Below are 22,461 nucleotides of genomic sequence, written 5' to 3'. Positions count from 1 at the left end.
CAAACTCGGTCCTAGGGTCAGGATAAAGATGAGTCTGTGACAGTAGGAGTGAAGTTTTTTGGAAAAAGTGGAACCTTGTCTTTTGGCTGATCCATTTGTGGTTTCAGGGTGGGTGAAAACAGAATTGGGTGCTGTGGAATCGGTGAGGGTAACCAGAAGTGGTCGAGTGATAATTGTTTCTGCTGGTCAGAGGGAGAAGGCGCTCCATATTTAACTAATGGGGGCAAGAGATCTCAAGAAAAGGGCGCCATTGAAGGGAGTGATTACTGGGGTAGCAGTAAATGTGAAAGCTGACCAACTGAAGGAGAAGATTCCCGGTGTTTGTGATGCTCGTTGTTTGGTGCGACGTAAACAGGGTGGCGTGAGTGGAGAAACAGAAGGGTCATTGTCTGTTGTTTTGAGTTTTGATGTTGAGTCTTTGCCCGACAAAGTGATGTTAGGATATATAAGTTATCCAGTACGAGCTTTTGTGCCGAATACATTACGTTGTTACAGGTGTCAAGCTTATGGGCATGTGGCAGCAGTATGTAGGAGGGAGGTGTGAGAAGTGTGCAGAAGGGCATGAGACAAAGGAATGTGTAACATTGGGGAAAGTAGTGGTATGTGTTAATTGTAGGGGTGCCCATGGGGCTGGGGATCAGAAAGGTCCGGTGCGAGAGAGGCAGGTTGAGGTTTCCAGGGTTACAGTAGTGAAGAAGTTGTCATATGCTGAGGCAGGTTGAGGTTTCCAGGGTTACAGTAGTGCAGAAGTTGTCATATGCTGAGGCAGGTTGAGGTTTCCAGGGTTACAGTAGTGCAGAAGTTGTCATATGCTGAGGCAGGGAAGAAAGTAGAGGAAGATGGGTCAAGGGGGAGGGGTCCTGAGAGGAGTGGTGGGAGGAGTAGATCTGTACCAGTACAGAGGGATAAACCAACAAGTGATATATGTTTCAGTAAGATTGTCTATTTAGCGTTCATAGCAATGGTAATCAACTGCAGGGATGGAATGTAAGTCGCAGAAAATAGAGTTTGTGGTGGCAGCTGCAGAGAGGTATTTGGGTGTGCGAGACTTGACCTCAGAAGAGTTACAGGGTGTGTTAAGTGGTGGTGTCCCATCCTTTCAGGCTGTTGGAATGAGGTAGGACTAAATAGATTTAAATAGTGGAGTATGGTAGTTATTATTATTATTATTATTATTATTATTATTTTGTGAGTGTAGTGTTAGATGGTAGGGTATTGGTTTAATTTTTAATTTTTTTAAAGCAAAGTATAAGGGAGTTATACTCCAGTCCAGTAGGTGGCGGTAATGCAACATGTATTGGATGCCAACCGCCGTTAAACCTCATCGAAGAAGAATAAGAAAATTCAACGGAAGAAGAAGGAAGCTGAACTCCGTCACAGCACCGTCTATTTTGCTCCAGTTTTGTGTGGTTAGCTACATCAACTAGCCATCCCGTGTCTGTCTAGTTTCTTGAAATTCCACTCACGTTTTTTGGGCGGGATTCTCTAAACGGGGTAGAGGTAGGTGTATTCGGGATACAATAATTGCACAATTCGTTGTTGAACCGAGACACTATCTCTGAAACAACGGGCCTGCGCAGGCACCCGTTGGCGATAGCCCTGACAGGCACAATGAGCTTGGAGCAACAGAGCGACAGCGTGGACGCGGACGAGTCGCAGGACAGGTCTAGCAGCAGTAGAGTGTCGGACAAGGAACAGGACCCGGAGACAGACGACTCCGACGATGAAGGCAAGACGCCGGCGCTTCCTCCGCAGAGCAGCCGAGAGGAGAGTGGCCCTAACCTGAGAAGCTCCAGGTCGGATTTCGCAGCGGCGGAGGACAATCCCCGGTGTCAGCCGAATGGACAAGGCGCCTCGGGGCAGGGGGGTACCGCTATGGCTGGTCCAGGTTCGGTTGAGAGTAACTCCAACAGCCTATTCTCCATGCTACAGAGCAGGACTATTAGGAGAGGGCTGTTCGTGGATCCATCTAGGGATAACTTTAGGACAATGACGAACTTGTATTCTTCCATGAGTCCGGCTGCAGACTCGGTCAACCTCAATACCCAAACTCATGGCGCGGTGTTCAATTTGGAATACTCCCCCGACGGGTAAGGACAGGATGAAATGGGTTTTTACGTGTTTGTTTGTTTTGTGTAAATTTTTAGACAAGTTTTATCCATATTTGTGCAAGATGGTAATAGGAAAGCTAGTTAAGTTGTATGATCAGTAGTCACAATCCACAGACAGACCTTTTTTACATTACACAAGTTGACCAGGAAGAACCAACTTATCCAGGAGTCCTAGGGGAGGGCCTGTTTCTGTTGTGACCTTACGTCCCACCCCTCCACAGGTCTGTCCTGACAGTGGCCTGTGAGCAGACAGAGGTTCTCCTGTTTGACCCCATCTCCTCCAAACACATCAAGACCCTGGTGGAGGCGCATGAAGACTGTGTCAACAACATCAGGTAGGATAGCTAGCTGGGTGTTCTCTGCCCCAGTATCTGGTCGTTAGAGATGTCGACGAGGAGCATGAGGTGTCTCCTCTCTTAACGTCCAGGAAGCTCCGATTCAAACTGCCCTTAGACAGCTCTGCAAGCTTTAATGTCAAAATATGTTCGTTGTTCACCAAATGTAGAGTTTCGCTGAGCAACTATCATAATTTACGGCCGGCATGTACTTCCAAAAAAAGGTCTTAAGTAAAAATGTACAAGCAACCAAAAAATAAATAATAATAAGCATTTTCAACACAACAACAGCAATCACTCATTATTGCCACGCAGAGGTCTGAAGTCTACAACAGCTCAATACGTTGGAGGTGCCGAAGAGGCATTTTTACACCTTTTCTGGAAGTACATACTGGCCGTAAACAGGACTAAATGAAGATGGTTGCTCAGCGAAACTCCCACACCTGTCGCTATGGGCGGGCCATAGGGGGCCGGGCCCGCCCCCAAAAATGCTTGTGCCCCCCCACTTGAGGGAATGTATTATTAAATATACATACTGTAGGCTAATAATAATTGTGCCCTGCCCTCCCATGCATTTCATATGCCCCCCTTAAGACTGAGGTCTGACCACTCCATATTCGGTGACATTAAAAATGTTGTGTTTAGATGCAAGTAATTGTCTGTGCAATTGTGATATGAAGTGTGCATGATTGAGCTCCAACTTATCTTAGTGGTAGCAGCTTTGTAAATCAAACAGAATGCTATTGATGATTTAAAGGGGCAGTCTGGGATTCCAACAACAACAAAGCGTAGACCCCGCCATATTCTGTGAGTAACGAACATATTTTGGACATTATAACAACTTGCAGAGCTGTCTACTGGCATTTTTAATGGGAGCTTCCTGGGCGTTAGAGGAGACACCTCATGCTCCTCAACGACATCTCCAGCCCAGACTTTCTCTAACTTCTCCTCAGGTCCACCCAGCCGTTCCATGTATTGGAACTATTCCAGTCTCCAGCCCAGACTTTCTCTAACCTCTCCTCAGGTCCACCCAGCCGTTCCATGTATTGGAACTATTCCAGTCTCCAGCCCAGACTTTCTCTAACCTCTCCTCAGGTCCACCCAGCCGTTCCATGTATTGGAACTATTCCAGTCTCCAGCCCAGACTTTCTCTAACCTCTCCTCAGGTCCACCCAGCCGTTCCATGTATTGGAACTATTCCAGTCTCCAGCCCAGACTTTCTCTAACTGCTCCTCAGGTCCACCCAGCCGTTCCATGTATTGGAACTATTCCAGTCTCCAGCCCAGACTTTCTCTAACTGCTCCTCAGGTCCACCCAGCCGTTCCATGTATTGGAACTATTCCAGTCTCCAGCCCAGACTTTCTCTAACCTCTCCTCAGGTCCACCCAGCCGTTCCATGTATTGGAACTATTCCAGTCTCCAGCCCAGACTTTCTCTAACTGCTCCCCAGGTCCACCCAGCCGTTCCATGTATTGGAACTATTCCAGTCTCCAGCCCAGACTTTCTCTAACTGCTCCCCAGGTCCACCCGGCCGTTCCATGTATTGGAACTATTCCAGTCTCCAGCCCAGACTTTCTCTAACTGCTCCCCAGGTCCACCCAGCCGTTCCATGTATTGGAACTATTCCAGTCTCCAGCCCAGACTTTCTCTAACTGCTCCCCAGGTCCACCCAGCCGTTCCATGTATTGGAACTATTCCAGTCTCCAGCCCAGACTTTCTCTAACCTCTCCTCAGGTCCACCCAGCCGTTCCATGTATTGGAACTATTCCAGTCTCCAGCCAAGACTTTCTCTAACTGCTCCTCAGGTCCACCCAGCCGTTCCATGTATTGGAACTATTCCAGTCTCCAGCCCAGACTTTCTCTAACCCAGGGGTGTCAAACTCATTCCATGGAGGGCCTAGTGTCTGCAGGTTTTTGGTTTTTCCTTTCAATTAAGCCCTAGACAACCATGTGTGGGGAGTTCCTTACTAATTAGTGACCTTAATTCATCAATCAAGGACAAGGGAGGAGCGAAAACCCGCAGCCACTCGGCCCTCCGTGGAATGAGTTTGACACATGTGCTCTAACCTCTCCTCAGGTCCACCCAGCCGTTCCATGTATTGGAACTATTCCAGTCTCCAGCCCAGACTTTCTCTAACTGCTCCCCAGGTCCACCCAGCCGTTCCATGTATTGGAACTATTCCAGTCTCCAGCCCAGACTTTCTCTAACTGCTCCTCAGGTCCACCCAGCCGTTCCATGTATTGGAACTATTCCAGAGTTAACACACCTGATTCAACTTGTCGACTAGTTATCAAGCCCTGGACTAGTTATCAAGCCCTGGACTAGTTATCAAGCCCTGGACTAGTTATCAAGCCCTGGACTAGTTATCAAGCCCTGGACTAGTTATCAAGCCCTGGACTACTTGAATCAGGTGTGCTAGTTCGGAAGGTTTATAAATGCCCTAGCCTTCTCCTGCCTTCTCCTGCCTTCTCCTGCCTTCTCCTGCCTTCTCCTGTCTTCTCCTGCCTTCTCCTGCCTTCTCCTGCCTTCTCCTGCCTTCTCCTGCCTTCTCCTGCCTTCTCCTGTCTTCTCCTGCCTTCTCCTGTCTTCTCCTGCCTTCTCCTGTCTTCTCCTGCCTTCTCCTGCCTGTCTGTGTCATCAGGTACGCTAGCTGGATGTTCCCTATCTCTGGTCCAGGGCATTTACATGTGACTAGCCGATGCTGAGCCTTGAGCAGGCCACACATAACCTCCCTGGACCAGAGATACTGCTGGCTGTTCCCAAGCCTTCTCCTTCCTGGCTGTCTCTGTCAGAAGTCTGTCAATGCTGTTTGTCCTGTAAGTAATGTCCCTAGGTCTGCTCCAGCCCTGAGACATGGCTATGTCCAGACTGCTTTGGTGTCCTAAGAATACTGTCCTAGCAGACGGATTCTCTACACATCCATGTCTCATGGCTCTATTTCAGCTAGATTCCTCTCTCTCTGCGTCCGTCTCAAAACACATTAGACAATCATCCTGGACCTTCTCAACCGTATTGGCTGTGGAAATGGAAGGCGAGGAATCACAGAAAGACTGAGCCCCTTCGGGTCTTTGAGCCACTTTGGGTCCTTTGAAAAGCGTTTTTCTAAATGCCATGTACAGTATTGTTGTTATAATGTACGGGCTGCTCTTCTCTTCACAGGTTTCTGGACAACCGTTTGTTTGCCACGTGTTCTGATGACACCACCATAGCTCTGTGGGACCTGAGGAAGCTGAACTCTAAGGTGTGCTCGCTGCACGGTCACGCCAGCTGGGTCAAGAACATCGAGTACGACACCAGCACACGACTCCTCGTCACCTCCGGCTTCGACGGAAACGTCATCACCTGGGACACCAACAGGTGTGTGTCGACGTCTGTGATATGCCAGTGTCCAATCTGTGATATGCCAGTGTCCAATCTGTGATATGCCAGTGTCCAATCTGTGATATGCCAGTGTCCAATCTGTGATATGCCAGTGTCCAATCTGTGATATGCCAGTGTTTGTACAACAGAAATGGCATGCTATTCTCTATATAGTGACTACTATACTATAGTGCACTACCAAAGGTTTCTGGTCAACAGTAGTGCACTATATAGGGAATAAGGTACCATTCTCTGGTCTAAAGTAGTGCACTATATAGGGAATAAGGTCCCATTTGGGATGCAGCCCCTGACTCCTCCTCTATCTGACTCCTCCTCTATCTGACTCCTCCTCTATCTGACTCCTCCTCTATCTGACTCCTCCTCTATCTGACTCCTCCTCTATCTGACTCCTCCTCTATCTGACTCCTCCTCTATCTGACTCCTCCTCTCTCCTCTACCTGACTCCTCCTCTACCTGACTCCTCCTCTATCTGACTCCTCCTCTATCTGACTCCTCCTCTATCTGACTCCTCCTTTACCTGACTCCTCCTCTACCTGACTCCTCCTCCCTCCTCTACCTGACTCCTCCTCTCTCCTCTACCTGACTCCTCCTCTCTCCTCTACCTGACTCCTCCTCTACCTGACTCCTCCTCTACCTGACTCCTCCTCTACCTGACTCCTCCTCTACCTGACTCCTCCTCTACCTGACTCCTCCTCTATCTGACTCCTCCTCTATCTGACTCCTCCTCTACCTGACTCCTCCTCTCTCCTCTACCTGACTCCTCCTCTCCCTGACTCCTCCTCCCTCCTCTACCTGACTCCTCCTCTCTCCTCTACCTGACTCCTCCTCTACCTGACTCCTCCTCTTTCCTCTACCTGACTCCTCCTCTACCTGACTCCTCCTCCCTCCTCTACCTGACTCCTCCTCCCTCCTCTACCTGACTCCTCCTCCCTCCTCTACCTGACTCCTCCTCCTCTACCTGACTCCTCCTCTACCTGACTCCTCCTCTCCCTGACTCCTCCTCTCTCCTCTACCTGACTCCTCCTCCTCTACCTGACTCCTCCTCTCCCTGACTCCTCCTCTCTCCTCTACCTGACTCCTCCTCCTCTACCTGACTCCTCCTCTCCCTGACTCCTCCTCTCTCCTCTACCTGACTCCTCCTCCTCTACCTGACTCCTCCTCTCCCTGACTCCTCCTCTCCCTGACTCCTCCTCTCTCCTATACCTGTAGGTTTACAGAGGATGGCTGCCCCCACAAGAAGTTCTTCCACACGCGTTACCTGATGAGAATGCGTCTGACACCAGACTGTTCCAAGATGCTGATCTCCACATCATCAGGCTACCTGCTGATCCTTCATGACCTGGACCTCACACAGTCTCTGGAGGTCGGCAGCTACCGTATGCTGCGGGCCAGACGCACCCCCCTCAGCCCAGGTGAGACCCTGTCACTGCATCACCCCGATCCTCACCCCCCTCTCCCCCATCCTCACCCCCCTCAGCCCAGGTGAGACCCTGTCACTGCATCACCCCCATCCTCACCCCCCTCAGCCCAGGTGAGACCCTGTCACTGCATCACCCCCCTCTCCCCCATCCTCACCCCCCCCCTCAGCCCAGGTGAGACCCTGTCACTGCATCACCCCCCTCTCCCCCATCCTCACCCCCCTCAGCCCAGGTGAGACCCTGTCACTGCATCACCCCCATCCTCACCCCCCCTCAGCCCAGGTGAGACCCTGTCACTGCATCACCCCCATCCTCACCCCCCCTCAGCCCAGGTGAGACCCTGTCACTGCATCACCCCCCTCAGCCCAGGTGATTAATGTGAATCTGTCTCTAGATGGTTCAGCGTCTGCTTCGAGGTCAAGTGGGGCTCCTCGACAGGGGAACGACTCCAGCAAGATCCACCCTCACAGAGAAGGTCAGTCTGAGGAATATTAGGCTTACTTTAGACATTACAAGTCTATTGTAAAACAACCATTCAAACACAAGCTATTAGGTAGCTGAATAAACTCCACTCCACGGTGAAGGAACTTTCTAATGAACGCCACCAACGGAGTGGAGCGGAGACCAGGTTTGTGGAATATGACTCCGACCGACTACATTGATTCTCCCATATTATGTGTGACAAACGGGTGCTGTTAGATTACAATATAATTTTTCTGCCTGTTTGGAACAGTGTAAACAACCTTAAATAAATTATAAGTCATACCATCCTGTTCTAACGAGAGAAGAAAAAAAAAAGTGTGAAGGTTTTATTACGGCATAGCAAAGATTAAAAACAGCAGAATTTGTGAAATTGCTTTATCCGACATTTTGCCGTTGCTTGGTGCTCACGGAATCCGTAGGCTATTTAAATAAACAGTCAAACAGGCAGCAGAAGCGGGATCGGTCTTATTTCTGTAGATATGGATGATTTATAAAGCCAGGACAATTTAACAGTTAGGCTGTTGATTACAGACCTAATTAAATTGGGGTTTCTGCTCTCCTCAATGTTCTTAGACAATAAGGGCTGTTTCCTCGTCTCCTGCCTCCCGCTTTAGTTCTCAATCCCAATATGCTGGTGTCCCAACCTTTGCTGTTATGCACATAGCAACATGGGGAAAGGAGCCAATTCTACGGCGCACTGAAGATTATGTTTCAGAGCCGCGGACAGCGACCGTATCCAACGCGGGAGAAGGCGCATTTGTTATAAAATAATATTAGATTTATTAGTGTTGCACCATTTTGTTATTACGTAATATAACCGTATACAATTTCAGTATCACGTGTCTTTTGAGTGATGGACTGTGCCGTTCCTGTGGCCTCCGCAATGGATCAGTCCACTGAGACGGGAGCCAATCAGACTGGTGTCTTGAGCGCCATGAAAAATCATTCTAGTAATTGCGACTGCTGGACTAAAGAAATCTGTCGACCAACAGCCTATCGACCAAACAATCGACGAGTCGACTAAATAGGGTCAGCCCTAGTTGGCTGTCAGTGTGTTGTGTTGACTGTCAGTGTGTTGTGTTGACTGTCAGTGTGTTGTGTTGACTGGCAGTGTGTTGTGTTGACTGGCAGTGTGTTGTGTTGACTGTCAGTGTGTTGTGTTGTGTTGACTGTCAGTGTGTTGTGTTGTGTTGACTGGCAGTGTGTTGTGTTGTGTTGACTGTCAGTGTGTTGTGTTGTGTTGACTGGCAGTGTGTTGTGTTGTGTTGACTGGCAGTGTGTTGTGTTGTGTTGACTGTCAGTGTGTTGTGTTGTGTTGACTGTCGGTGTGTTTAGTTGACTGAGTTTTGTTGTGTTGACTGTCAGTGTGTTGTGTTGTGTTGACTGGCAGTGTGTTGTGTTGACTGTCAGTGTGTTGTGTTGTGTTGACTGCCAGTGTGTTGTGTTGACTGTCGGTGTGTTGTGTTGACTGTCGGTGTGTTTAGTTGACTGATTTTGTTGTGTTGACTGTCGGTGTGTTGTGTTGTGTTGACTGTCGGTGTGTTGTGTTGACTGTCAGTGTGTTGTGTTGACTGTCAGTGTGTTGTGTTGTGTTGACTGTCAGTGTGTTGTGTTGTGTTGACTGTCAGTGTGTTGTGTTGACTGTCAGTGTGTTGTGTTGACTGTCAGTGTGTTGTGTTGACTGTCAGTGTGTTGTGTTGGCTGTTGGTTGTTTAGTTGACTGAGTTTTGTTGTGTTGACTGTCAGTGTGCTGTGTTGTGTTGACTGTCAGTGTGTTGTGTTGACTGTCGTTGTGTTGACTGTCGGTGTGTTGTGTTGACTGTCGGTGTGTTGTGTTGACTGTCAGTGTGCTGTGTTGTGTTGACTGTCGGTGTGTTGTGTTGACTGTCAGTGTGTTGTGTTGACTGTCAGTGTGTTGTGTTGGCTGTTGGTTGTTTAGTTGACTGAGTTTTGTTGTGTTGACTGTCAGTGTGCTGTGTTGTGTTGACTGTCAGTGTGTTGTGTTGACTGTCGTTGTGTTGACTGTCGGTGTGTTGTGTTGACTGTCGGTGTGTTGTGTTGACTGTCGGTGTGTTGTGTTGTGTTGACTGTCAGTGTGCTGTGTTGACTGTCAGTGTGCTGTGTTGCTTCCCCCGTCTATGTTATGTGTTGACTAAGGCTGTGGATGACTGTAATTAGCCAGCCAAATGACCACGGTCACAGTAATAACCGTTGGAATTATTAGTGTTTTTTTAATGCCCATTTTCTCCTCTCCTCCGCTCCTGACTGCGTGTGCTGCCATAGAAATAGAATGAATAGAACAGGTGTTTTAGTTTTTTACGGTTATGATGATTATTTTATTTTCATAATTGTCGGTTAGACGTACAGCCCTAGGGTTGACTTCATGTTGCTGCCCCTCCCTCTCCCAGGTCTCTCCCCCAGGAACAGTTTAGAGGTGTTGACTCCAGAGATCCCAGGAGAGAGGGACCGGGGAAACTGCATCACCTCTCTCCAGCTTCACCCTAAAGGATGGGCCGCCCTCATCCGGTGCTCCTCCAACATGGACGACCAGGAGGTGAGTCACCTGACCCCCCAAAACCCCCAGGAGGTAACTTTCACCACACAGCACCCCGACATCTACACACAGCACCCCGACATCTACACACAGCACCCCGACATCTACACACAGCACCCCGACATCTACACACAGCACCCCGACATCTACACACAACCCCCCGACATCTACACACAGCACCCCGACATCTACACACAGCACCCCGACATCTACACACAGCACCCCGACATCTACACACAGCACCCCGACATCTACACACAGCACCCCGACATCTACACACAGCACCCCGACATCTACACACAGCACCACGACATCTACACACAGCACCCCTGACATCTACACACAGCACCCCGACATCTACACACAACCCCCCGACATCTACACACAGCACCCCGACATCTACACACAACACCCCGACATCTACACACAGCACCCCTGACATCTACACACAGCACCCCGACATCTACACACAGCACCCCGACATCTACACACAACCCCCCGACATCTACACACAGCACCCCGACATCTACACACAGCACCCCGACATCTACACACAGCACCCCGACATCTACACACAACCCCACGACATCTACACACAGCACCCCGACATCTACACACAGCACCCCGACATCTACCTCATGATTCTCCTTTAACATAACGCCAAAGTATTTTTTTGTGTTACAGCCTGAATTTAATATTGATGAAGTTGAGATTTTTTGTCACTGGTCTACCCACAATACCCGATAATGTCAAATTAAAATTATACTTTGGCATTGTTGAATACTTGTTTCTGATTGGCATGAAGGGCATTCTAGAGCGTGCATTATTTCCCTGTAACACACGGTATATCAACACAGTAGAATTCAATGGCTGTAGTTCATTCTTACATGTTCTGTTTGAGCTGCTTTTGAAAGCAAAAGTCAAATTTGAAAACATTTGGCGTTGTTGAATTGGATTTTCATAATGGCAAGCTAGGACTGGCGGTTTGGTTAGCTAAACTAGCAGGTCAGTTTGTTTGGTTACCACGGCAACTATTGTATCTTGTAAACCTGCTAGCTACTTCAGTGGATGTTGAACACATTTCTAGAGGTAAATGAACACATTTCTAGAGGTAAATGAACACATTTCTACCAGCAAATGAACATATTTCTAGAGGTATAAATGTGTTAAATTAGAGCCATGGATGATCAACTCGGGGCTCTATGCGTTCTCTGGAAAATAATGCAACTCCGTGGGATTTTCCAGTCGTTCATCATTTTCCATTGAACGCATAACCCCTCGTTAGGCTGGGCAATAGAACGAGTCAAAATTCACCCAAGGCTGAAAAACGGCAAAATAACGTTGGTTAAGCTGGATAACTAGCGAATGAATTGAAACGAACCTTCGCAGAGCCTCTTCTGACTGGAGTGATGCTTAGAATTCAATTTTGCCTAAAAGGCACAGAAAAATGTCTCCCTTTTTTGTTTTACCACTACAATCTGTAGTTGGGACGAAACTGGGGAAAAAAACAACTTGTGCAGAAAATAAACATCCGCACCTCGACGGTGTCAACAGTGTTTATGTCTGCGTAATGAGGAAGTAGGGACAAAATGAAAACTTCTGACTATTGCTGGTCTAGTGATCGATGACAACCGAGGATATTCTCCTGATTTTTAAAATGGTGTCCGACTTGAAATAATGCAAATATACACATTGTGAGAGATTTGGCGAAATAGACAGACATACCCCTGTAGGAAACAATGGGACGACCTCAGAGTTCCAGGAGTAAAAATATAATTTTGAAGTTTGAACTACCAGCAATTGATCACAGCATACTATGCTACCCACATTTACATAATTAGAAATAATAGATTATCCTGAATGAAATGGTGTAGAACTTCAAAACATCAAAATACATCCATTTGGAGTTATTTGGAGAAACAGACATTGCCGTTATGTTGGAAGTAGGAATGTCTAAAAAGTGCAGTATTTTATTTAACCAGCTTCCTTGTTAAAAAAAACACACTAAAGCATCAGAACATGGTTAAAACTATAATTTTTGCAACAAAGCCTCCTTCACTCATGCTGCCAAACATGCCCTCGTAAAACTGACTATCCTACCAATCCTTGACTTCAGTGATGTCATTTACAAAATAGCCTCCAACACTCTACTCAGCAAATTGGATGTAGTCTATCACAGTGCCATCCGTTTTGTCACCAAAGCCCCATACACTACCCACCACTGTGACCTGTACGCTCTCGTTGGCTGGCCCTCACTACATATTTGTCGCCAATCCCACTGGCTCCAGGTCATCTATAAATCTCTGCTAGGCAAATCCCTGCCTTATCTTAGCTCATTGGTCACCATAGCAACACCCACCCGTAGAATGCGTTCCAGCAGGTATATCTCACTGGTCATCCCCAAAGCCAACACCTCCTTTGGCCGCCATTCCTTCCAGTTCTCTGCTGCCAATGACTGGAACGAACTGCAAAAATCTCTGAAGCTGGAGACTCTTATCTCCCTCACTAACTTTAAGCATCAGTTGTCAGAGCAGCTTACCGATCACTGCACCTGTACACAGCCCATCTGAAATTAGCCCACCCAACTACCTCATCCCCATATTGTTATTTATTTTGCTCATTTGCACCTGGTTAAATAAAAAAATGTTTTAAAAGGATATACACTATATTCAGTAACCTTAGGTATAGAAACTGATTGTCAGATCGATACATGGCTTCAAAATTTATTATTTCAACTGCTAAATAATTCCAATAGATGGCAGCAGTGAGAATGAAGATCAATTTTCCCCCTGGATAGAGACCCCCTGGTGGAGAAACTTATTTTCCTAGTACATTCATTGTCAAATTCATCAACCAGCATCGAGCCGCTCTGCCTTCTCGCACAAGTAGCCAACTCGACAAGCCCGTTAGCGTGCACTCTGCCTTATCGCGCAAGCAAAGGTCATGTTGAGGTACATTTGCTAACTGCGGGGGTTGCACTATGTAATTTATTGGCGGGCTGAAGATGCAGTCTTTTGTCTTTTCTGTCATATGAGATATTAAGATGACTATATAATGCATGTATACTAGAGTTGAGGTTAGCGAATCTGACTAGATCCGGCTATAGTTTTATTTTTTTGTTCTCCCAAAAGCAACACAGGCTTAATACGAGAGATACAGTGCCTTGCAAAAGTATTCATCCCCCTTGGCGTTTTTCCTATTTTGTTGCATTACAACCTGTACTTTAAATGGATTTTTATTTGGATTTCATGTAATGGACATACACAAAATAGTCCAAATTGGTGAAGTGAAATGAAAAAAATTACTTGTTTCAAAAACTTTAAGTGTCACATGATCTCAGTGTATATACACCTGTTCTGAAAGGCCCCAGAGTCTGCAACACCACTAAGCAAGGGGCACCACCAAGCAAGCGGCACCATGAAGACCAAGGAGCTCTCCAAACAGGTCAGGGACAAAGTTGTGGAGAAGTACAGATCAGGGTTGGGTTATAAAAAAATATCCCACGGAGCACCATTAAATCCATTATTTAAAAAAATGGAAAGAATAAGGCACCACAACAAACCTGCCAAGAGAGGGCCGCCCACCAAAACTCACAGACCAGGCAAGGAGAGCATTAATCAGAGAGGCAACAAAGAGACCAACGATAACCCTGAAGGAGCTGCAAAGCTCAACAGCGGAGATTGGAGTATCTGTCCATAGGACCACTTTAAGCCGTACACTCCACAGAGCTGGGCTTTACGGAAGAGTGGCCAGAAAAAAGCCATTGCTTAAAGAAAAAAATAAGCAAACACGTTTGGTGTTCGCCAAAAGCCATGTGGGAGATTCCCCAAACATATGGAAGAAGGTACTCTGGTCAGATGAGACAAAAATTGAGCTTTTTAGCAATCAAGGAAAACGCTATGTCTGGCACAAACCCAACACCTCTCATCACCCCAGAACACCATCCACACAGTGAAGCATGGTGGTGGCAGCATCATGCTGTGGGGATGTTTTTCATTGGCAGGGACTGGGAAACTGGTCAGAATTGAAGGAATGATGGATGGTGCTAAATACAGGGAAATTCTTGAGGGAAACCTGTTTCAGCCTTCTAGAGATTTGAGACTGGGACGGAGGTTCACCTTCCAGCAGGACAATGACCCTAAGCATACTGCTAAAGCAACACTCGAGTGGTTTAAGGGGAAACATTTAAATGTCTTGGAATGGCCTAGTCAAAGCCCAGACCTCAATCCAATTGAGAATCTGTGGTATGACTTAAAGATTGCTGTACACCAGCGGAACCCATCCAACTTGAAGGAGCTGGAGCAGGTTTGCCTTGAAGAATGGGCAAAAATCCCAGTGGCTAGATGTGCCAAGCTTATAGAGACATACCCCATGACACTTGCAGCTGTAATTGCTGCAAAAGGTGGCTCTACAAAGTATTGACTTTGGGGGGGTGAATAGTTATGCACGCTCAAGTTCTGTTTTTTTGTTTTATTTCTTGTTTGTTTCGCAATAAAACATATTTTGTATCTTCAAAGTGGTAGGCATGTTGTGTAAATCAAATGATACAAACCCCCAAAAAATCAATTTTAATTCCAGGTTGTAAGGCAACAAAATAGGAAAAATGCCAAGGGGGGTGAATACTTTCGCAAGCCACTGTACGTGTCAAGAGAACCAGTCAACAAGCCCACCTACCACAAACTGTGTGTATATACACTGCTCAAAAAAATAAAGGGAACACTTAAACAACACATCCTAGATCTGAATGAATGAAATAATCTTATTAAATACTTTTTTCTTTACATAGTTGAATGTGCTGACAACAAAATCACACAAAAATTATCAATGGAAATCAAATTTATCAACCCATGGAGGTCTGGATTTGGAGTCACCCTCAAAATTAAAGTGGAAAACCACACTACAGGCTGATCCAACTTTGATGTAATGTCCTTAAAACAAGTCAAAATGAGGCTCAGTAGTGTGTGTGGCCTCCACGTGCCTGTATGACCTCCCTACAACGCCTGAGCATGCTCCTGATGAGGTGGCGGATGGTCTCCTGAGGGATCTCCTCCCAGACCTGGACTAAAGCATCCGCCAATTCCTGGACAGTCTGTGGTGCAACGTGGCGTTGGTGGATGGAGCGAGACATGATGTCCCAGATGTGCTCAATTGGATTCAGGTCTGGGGAACAGGCGGGCCAATCCATAGCATCAATGCCTTCCTCTTGCAGGAACTGCTGACACACTCCAGCCACATGAGGTCTAGCATTGTCTTGCATTAGGAGGAACCCAGGGCCAACCGCACCAGCATATGGTCTCACAAGGGGTCTGAGGATCTCATCTCGGTACCTAATGGCAGTCAGGCTACCTCTGGCGAGCACATGGAGGGCTGTGCGGCCCCCAAAGAAATGCCACCCCACACCATGACTGACCCACCGCCAAACCGGTCATGCTGGAGGATGTTGCAGGCAGCAGAACGTTCTCCACGGTGTCTCCAGACTCTGTCACGTCTGTCACATGTGCTCAGTGTGAACCTGCTTTCATCTGTGAAGAGCACAGGGCGCCAGTGGCGAATTTGCCAATCTTGGTGTTCTCTGGCAAATGCCAAACGTCCTGCACGGTGTTGGGCTGTAAGCACAACCCCGACCTGTGGACGTCGGGCCCTCATACCACCCTCATGGAGTCTGTTTCTGACCGTTTGAGCAGACACATGCACATTTGTGGCCTGCTGGAGGTCATTTTGCAGGGCTCTGGCAGTGCTCCTCCTTGCACAAAGGCGGAGGTAGCGGTCCTGCTGCTGGGTTGTTGCCCTCCTCACGGCCTCCTCCACGTCTCCTGATGTACTGGCCTGTCTCCTGGTAGCGCCTCCATGCTCTGGACACTACGCTGACAGACACAGCAAACCTTCTTGCCACAGCTCACATTGATGTGCCATCCTGGATGAGCTGCACTACCTGAGCCACTTGTGTGGGTTGTAGATTCCGTCTCATGCTACCACTAGAGTGAAAGCACCGCCAGCATTCAAAAGTGACCAAAACATCAGCCAGGAAGCATAGGAACTGAGAAGTGGTCTGTGGTCACCACCTGCAGAACCACTTCTTTATTGGGGGTGTCTTGCTAATTTCCTATAATTTCCACCTGTTGTCTATTCCATTTGCACAACAGCATGTGAAATGTATTGTCAATCAGTGTTGCTTCCTAAGTGGACAGTTTGATTTCACAGAAGTGTGATTGACTTGGAGTTACATTGTGTTGTTTAAGTGTTCCCTTTATTTTTTTGAGCAGTGTATATATACACACAGTTGAAGTCGGAAGTTTACATACACCTTAGCCAAATACATTTAAACTCAGTTTTTCACAATTCCTGACATTTAATCATAGTAAAAATGCCCTGTCTTAGGTCAGTTAGGACCACCACTTTATTTTAAGAATGTGAAATGTCAGAATAATAGTAGAGAGAATGATTTATTTCAGCTTTTATTTCTTTCATCACATTCCCAGTGGGTCAGAAGTTTACATTCACTCAATTAGTATTTGGTAGCATTGCCTTTAAATTGTTTAACTTGGGTCAAATGTTTTGGGTAGCCTTCCACAAGCTTCCCACAATAAGTTGGGTGAATTTTGGCCCATTCCTCCTGACAGAGCTGGTGTAATTGAGTCAGGTTTGTAGGCCTCCTTGCTCGCACATGCTTTTTCAGTTCTGCCCACAAATGTTCTATAGGATTGAGGTCAGGGCTTTGTGATGACCACTCCAATACCTTGACTTTGTTGTCCTTAAGCCATTTTGCCACAACTTTTGAAGTATGCTTGGGGTCGTTGTCCATTTGGAAGACCCATTTTGCGACCAAGCTTTAACTTCCTGACTAATGTCTTGAGATGTTGCTTCAATATATTCACATAATTTTCCTTCCTCATGATGCCATCTATTTTGTGAAGTGCACCAGTCCCTCCTGCAGCAAAGCACCCCCACAGCATGATGCTGCCACCCCCGTGCTTCACGGTTGGGATGGTGTTCTTTCATGTGTCCAGCCTACCCTTGTTGATTATCCCTTACATGAAAAGATGAAATGTTTTGAGTCAATAAGTGTTAAACTCCTTTGTTATGGAAAGCCTAAATAAGTTCAGGAGTAAAAATGTGCTTAACAAGTCACATAATAAGTTGCATGGACTCACTCTCTGTGCAATAATAGTGTTTAACATGATAATTTTAATGACTACCTAGTGTTTAATTTGATATTAGCGATCAAAGTTGATTTGAGTTGCCTCCTTCGTTAATTCTCCTGCCCCCAACAAAAAAACGTAATGTGAAAAATAAGATTTTCAGCCCGGGCCTAATATTCTAAGAGTTGATTTGGGTTGGGCCGGCCCGGGTTTATGGTTTGCGCAACATTGTAACCTGTGTGAGACCAACGGGTGACCAGGGCTGTGAGAAGCCAGGATCTCTCTCAGAACTAGAATGAGATTCACTTTCTATCACCTCTCTCTGCTCTGATACAAATCAGCCTGCTCCTCTCATCTCTCCAGCGTTGCGCTTCATCATTTATTTCCTTATAGAATCATAGCCGGAGGAACTGCATGATAAATTGAAATACATTTGCAAAAGTTATAGAATTACTGCTGTCTGTTCAGAAATAAGTGAAATCATTCGGAATAGCCCACTACACCATGAGATAATATATAATATAATCATGTATAATTTAGCTACAGAGGATCAATAGCTTATTTAAACAAATAGCCTAGCTGTGGATCGTAGCCCAATAACAAGGAATAGTCTACAGTCGGGAACGAGCGGCAAATCTGTCAGTGAAAAAACAGCATGCCGACAAAACAATATTCACAATATTTCATGTACAGGTTGGAAAGCAAATGGCTCCTGCTGAAAAGGGAAGACTCTATGCTGTAGGCTACCAAAATATTTGATCGACTTCCAAATATTGTTTTACAAAAAAAGGAGAGAGCGAGAGAGGCTTTTGGCACGAGCGCATCGACAATCACCAGCGAGTGAGTCAGTGATACTAGAAAGCATTTTTAGGACTAATTTCCTCATATTGTAGCCTTCGCCTAGGCTATTGATGGATTCAAGACAAGGTCATTTTTATCGGTCTCTGATTTTCAGTTTTGTCAGTGTCAAAGTAGCCTGCCATTTCGATCATTTGTGCGGTATTAAAAAATATTCATGTAAAATGACGTAGAATTGCATGAAATCCGTTTAGGAAAAGGCCAACACTACTACGCAAATGCGATGATATGCATGCAGTGCTTTATTATAAAGGTGAGTTCTTACCTCATGCGTTCCGGAACCTCAGAACTCACCTCTAGCGCTCACTTTTTGTTCCGGGAACCTCCCGATTTACAAGATAAGCACCGTGACTAACTCATCTCTGTACCCCACACATACAATTATCTGAAAAGGTCCCTCAGTCGAGCAGTGAATTTCAAACACAAATTCAACCACAAAGACTAGGGAGGTTTTCCAATGCCTCGCAAAGAAGGACACCTATTGGTAGATACATTTTTTTTTTTTTTATAAAAGTAAGCAGACATTGAATATCCCCAGTGGTGGAAAAGGTACCCAATTGTCGTACTTGAGTAAAAGTAAAGATACATTTAATAGAAAATGACTCAAGTGAAAGTCACCCAGTAAAATAGCCAGGGGCACCCTCCAACACAGACATAATTTACAAACGAAGCATTTGTGTTTAGTGAGTCCACCAGATCAGAGGCCAGGGATGTTCTCTTGATAAGTGTGTGAATTGGACCATTTTCCTGTCAAAATGTACTTTTGGGTGTCAGGGAAAATGTAGTAGTAAAGTAGGAGTAGGAGTAAAAAGTAAATTATTTTCTGTAGTGGAGTAAAAGTTGTCAAATATAAATAGTAATATATAAATAGTGAAGTACAGATACCCACCAAAAACTACTTAAGTAAAAATTAAAGTACTGCTTAAGTACTTTACACCACTGAATATCACTTTGAGCATGGTGAAGTTATTAATTACACTTTACCACACATCACTGAGTACCACTCTCCATATTTTAAAGCATGGTGGTGGCTGCATCATGTTATGGGTATGCTTGTAATCGTTAAGGACTGGGGAGTTTTTCAGGATAAAAAAGAAATCGAATGGAGCTAAGCACATCAAAATCCTAGAGGTAAACCTGCTTCAGTCTGCTTTCTACCAGACACTGGGAGATTAATTCACCTTTCAGCAGGACAATAACCTAAAACACAAGGCCAAATCCACACTGGAGTTGCTTACCAAGAAGACAGTGAATGTTCCTGAGTGGCGGAGTTAGTTTTGACTTAAATCTACTTGAACATCTATGGTAAGACCTGAAAATGGTTGTCTAACAACGATCAACAACCAATTTGACAGAGCTTGAAGAATCTTTAAAAGAATAATGGGCAAATGTTGAACAATCCAGGTGTGGAAAGCTCTTAGAGACTTACCCAGAAAGACTGACAGCTGTAATCGCTGCCAAAGGTGCTTCTACAAACTATTGACTGAGGGGTGTGAATACTTATGTAAATTAGATATGTATGTATTTCATTTTCAATAGATGTGCTAAAATGTCTAAAAACATGTTTTCACTTTGTCATAATGGTGTATTGTGTGTAGATGAATGAGAAAAAAATATATTTAATCCATTTTGAATTCAGGCTGTAATAAGTCACGGGGTATGAATACATTCTGAAGGCCCTGTTGCTCCACCTGGCCCTCTGATTGGCTAGGTGGACGTTTCATTATTGCTTATACCAATCAAATCTTCTGATGAGTGCATAGGGGTCCATTTGAGTTTGCCCTTGGACATGCTTTTCTAATGCCCTGTCTGTCATCATAGATGAACAGGTTACCCTCTTCTCTCTCCCTCTCTCTCTCCTTCCCCTTCTCCCCCACTCTCTCTCTCTCCTCTCCCTCCCTCCCAACTCTCTCTCTCTCCCCTCCCTCCTTCCCTCCCTCTCCTCTCTCCTCTCCCTCCCTCCCTCCCAACTCTCTCTCTCCTCTCCCTCCCACCCCCCTCTCTCTCTCCTCTCCCTCCCTCCCTCCCAACTCTCTCTCCTCTCCCTCCCTCCCTCCCTCCCAACTCTCTCCTTCTCCTCTCCCTCCCACCCCCTCTCTATCTCCTCTCCCTCCCTCCCAACTCTCTCTCTCTCTCTCCCTCCCTCCCTTCCAACTCTCTCTCTCTCCTCCCCCTCCCTCCCTCCCCTCTCTCTCTCTCTCCTCTCCCTCCCACCCCCCTCTCTCTCTCCTCTCCCTCCCTCCCTCCCAACTCTCTCTCTCTCCTCTCCCTCCCACCCTCCCAACTCTCTCTCTCTCCTCTCCCTCCCTCCCCCCTCTCTCTCCTCTCCCTCCCTCCCTCCCAACTCTCTCTCTCCTCTCTCTCTCTCCTCTCCCTCCCTCCCTCCCAACTCTCTCTCTCTCCTCTCCCTCCCACCCCCGCTCTCTCCTCTCCTCTCCCCTCCCTCTCTCTCTCCTCTCCCTCCCTCCCAACTTTCTCCCTCCCTCCCACCCCCCTCTCTTTCTCCTCTCCCTCCCTCCCCCTCTCTCTCCTCTCCCTCCTCCCAACTCTCTCCTCTCCCTCCCACCCCTCTCTCGCTCTCCTCTCCCTCCCTCGCACCCCCCTCTCTCCCCTCCCTCCCAACCCCCTCCGCTCTCTCTCTCCTCTCCAGTGGACGTGTGTATATGAGTTCCAGGATGGATCCCCCACGCGTCCCCCTGTCTCCCCCCGCTGCTCGCTACGTCTGACCCACTACATCGAGGAGGCCAATGTGGGGAGGGGCTACATCAAGGAGCTGTGCTTCAGCCCTGACGGGCGGCTCATCTGCTCCCCCTACGGGTATGGAGTGTTATGACAACTACTGTCCAATTATGGGTCATTTACGCTATTAGAATGGCTATATAATGGGGTTAAAGTGAAGATGATGTCAGTTGAACTCTTGGTTGAACAGAAGACTGGAGCTTAGAGGAAACCTAAAGATACAGACTCAGTATAAGCGATATGGTAAAACCCACCTAGCCAATCAGAGGGCTTGGTGGACTTATTCTCATATTGCTTAGCCAATCAGAGGGCTTGGTGGACTTATTCTCATATTACTTACACCTATAAAATCTCAGATATCCACGAGTGTATAGGGATTGGGGTCGATTTGGAATTGGGCCACAGTTTTCAGCTTTTGTAATGACTCCCAAGTATTGTCCCAACAGGTACGGGGTGCGACTGCTCTCCTTCGATGAGAACTGCATGGAGCTGTCTGACTGCCTGCCCGTCCAGACCAGCTGTCTCCGGGAGGTCCGGTCCATCTACTCCCACAGTGACGTGGTCCTCACCACCAAGTTCTCCCCGACCCACTGCCAGCTGGCCTCAGGCTGCCTCAGCGGCCGCGTTGCCCTCTATCAACCCAGGTTCTGACGGCATGGGGGCTGCGTCCCAAATGGGGGTGCGTCCCAAATGTCACCCTGTTCCCTATATAGTGCACTACTTTTTGTCCCCGGTCACACGCTCCAGGAATCACGTAGAGAGCAGTGTTCATTAGGCACCAAAATGGAGGAAAACGGACTGAAACGGAGGGACCACCTTGAACTTGGTTTCGCTACCGACCGCCCTCATGCAGTGGTCACCAACCTTTTCTGAGTCAAGGACACAGTGGTCACCAACCTTTTCTGAGTCAAGGACACAGTGGTCACCAACCTTTTCTGAGTCAAGGACACAGTGGTCACCAACCTTTTTCTGAGTCAAGGACACAGTGGTCACCAACCTTTTTCTGAGTCAAGGACACAGTGGTCACCAACCTTTTTCTGAGTCAAGGACACAGTGGTCACCAACCTTTTCTGAGTCAAGGACACAGTGGTCACCAACCTTTTCTGAGTCAAGGACACAGTGGTCACCAACCTTTTCTGAGTCAAGGACACAGTGGTCACCAACCTTTTCTGAGTCAAGGACACAGTGGTCACCAACCTTTTCTGAGTCAAGGACACAGTGGTCACCAACCTTTTCTGAGTCAAGGACACAGTGGTCACCAACCTTTTCTGAGTCAAGGACACAGTGGTCACCAACCTTTTCTGAGTCAAGGACACAGTGGTCACCAACCTTTTCTGAGTCAAGGACACAGTGGTCACCAACCTTTTCTGAGTCAAGGACACAGTGGTCACCAACCTTTTCTGAGTCAAGGACACAGTGGTCACCAACCTTTTCTGAGTCAA

At 46.9% G+C, this 22,461-nt stretch overlaps 1 protein-coding gene across 2 annotated transcripts; it reads left to right on the top strand.

The window, feature by feature from the left end:
- The first annotated feature begins 1,354 nt into the window (after positions 1–1,354).
- On the top strand, positions 1,355–21,943 carry wdr32 (WD repeat domain 32). 2 transcript variants are annotated; one of them, XM_041857702.2, is made up of 8 exons: positions 1,355–2,090; positions 2,333–2,446; positions 5,607–5,804; positions 7,038–7,240; positions 7,641–7,721; positions 10,138–10,283; positions 20,931–21,097; positions 21,466–21,943. In XM_041857702.2, exons 1-8 carry the CDS (start codon positions 1,612–1,614, stop codon positions 21,668–21,670), a joined length of 1,593 nt encoding a protein of 530 aa, XP_041713636.2. In that variant the 5' UTR covers positions 1,355–1,611; the 3' UTR covers positions 21,671–21,943. The 2 variants fall into 2 exon arrangements, with proteins under 2 accessions (XP_041713636.2, XP_041713635.2); XM_041857701.2 differs by having other exon boundaries at positions 10,138–10,316.
- The last annotated feature ends 518 nt before the right edge of the window (positions 21,944–22,461 follow it).

This window comes from Coregonus clupeaformis, chromosome 25 (assembly GCF_020615455.1).
Source record: "Coregonus clupeaformis isolate EN_2021a chromosome 25, ASM2061545v1, whole genome shotgun sequence".
NCBI lineage: Eukaryota > Metazoa > Chordata > Actinopteri > Salmoniformes > Salmonidae > Coregonus > Coregonus clupeaformis.
Note: the sequence above shows the minus strand (reverse complement) of the source record. Positions and strands in the feature narration are given on the sequence as shown.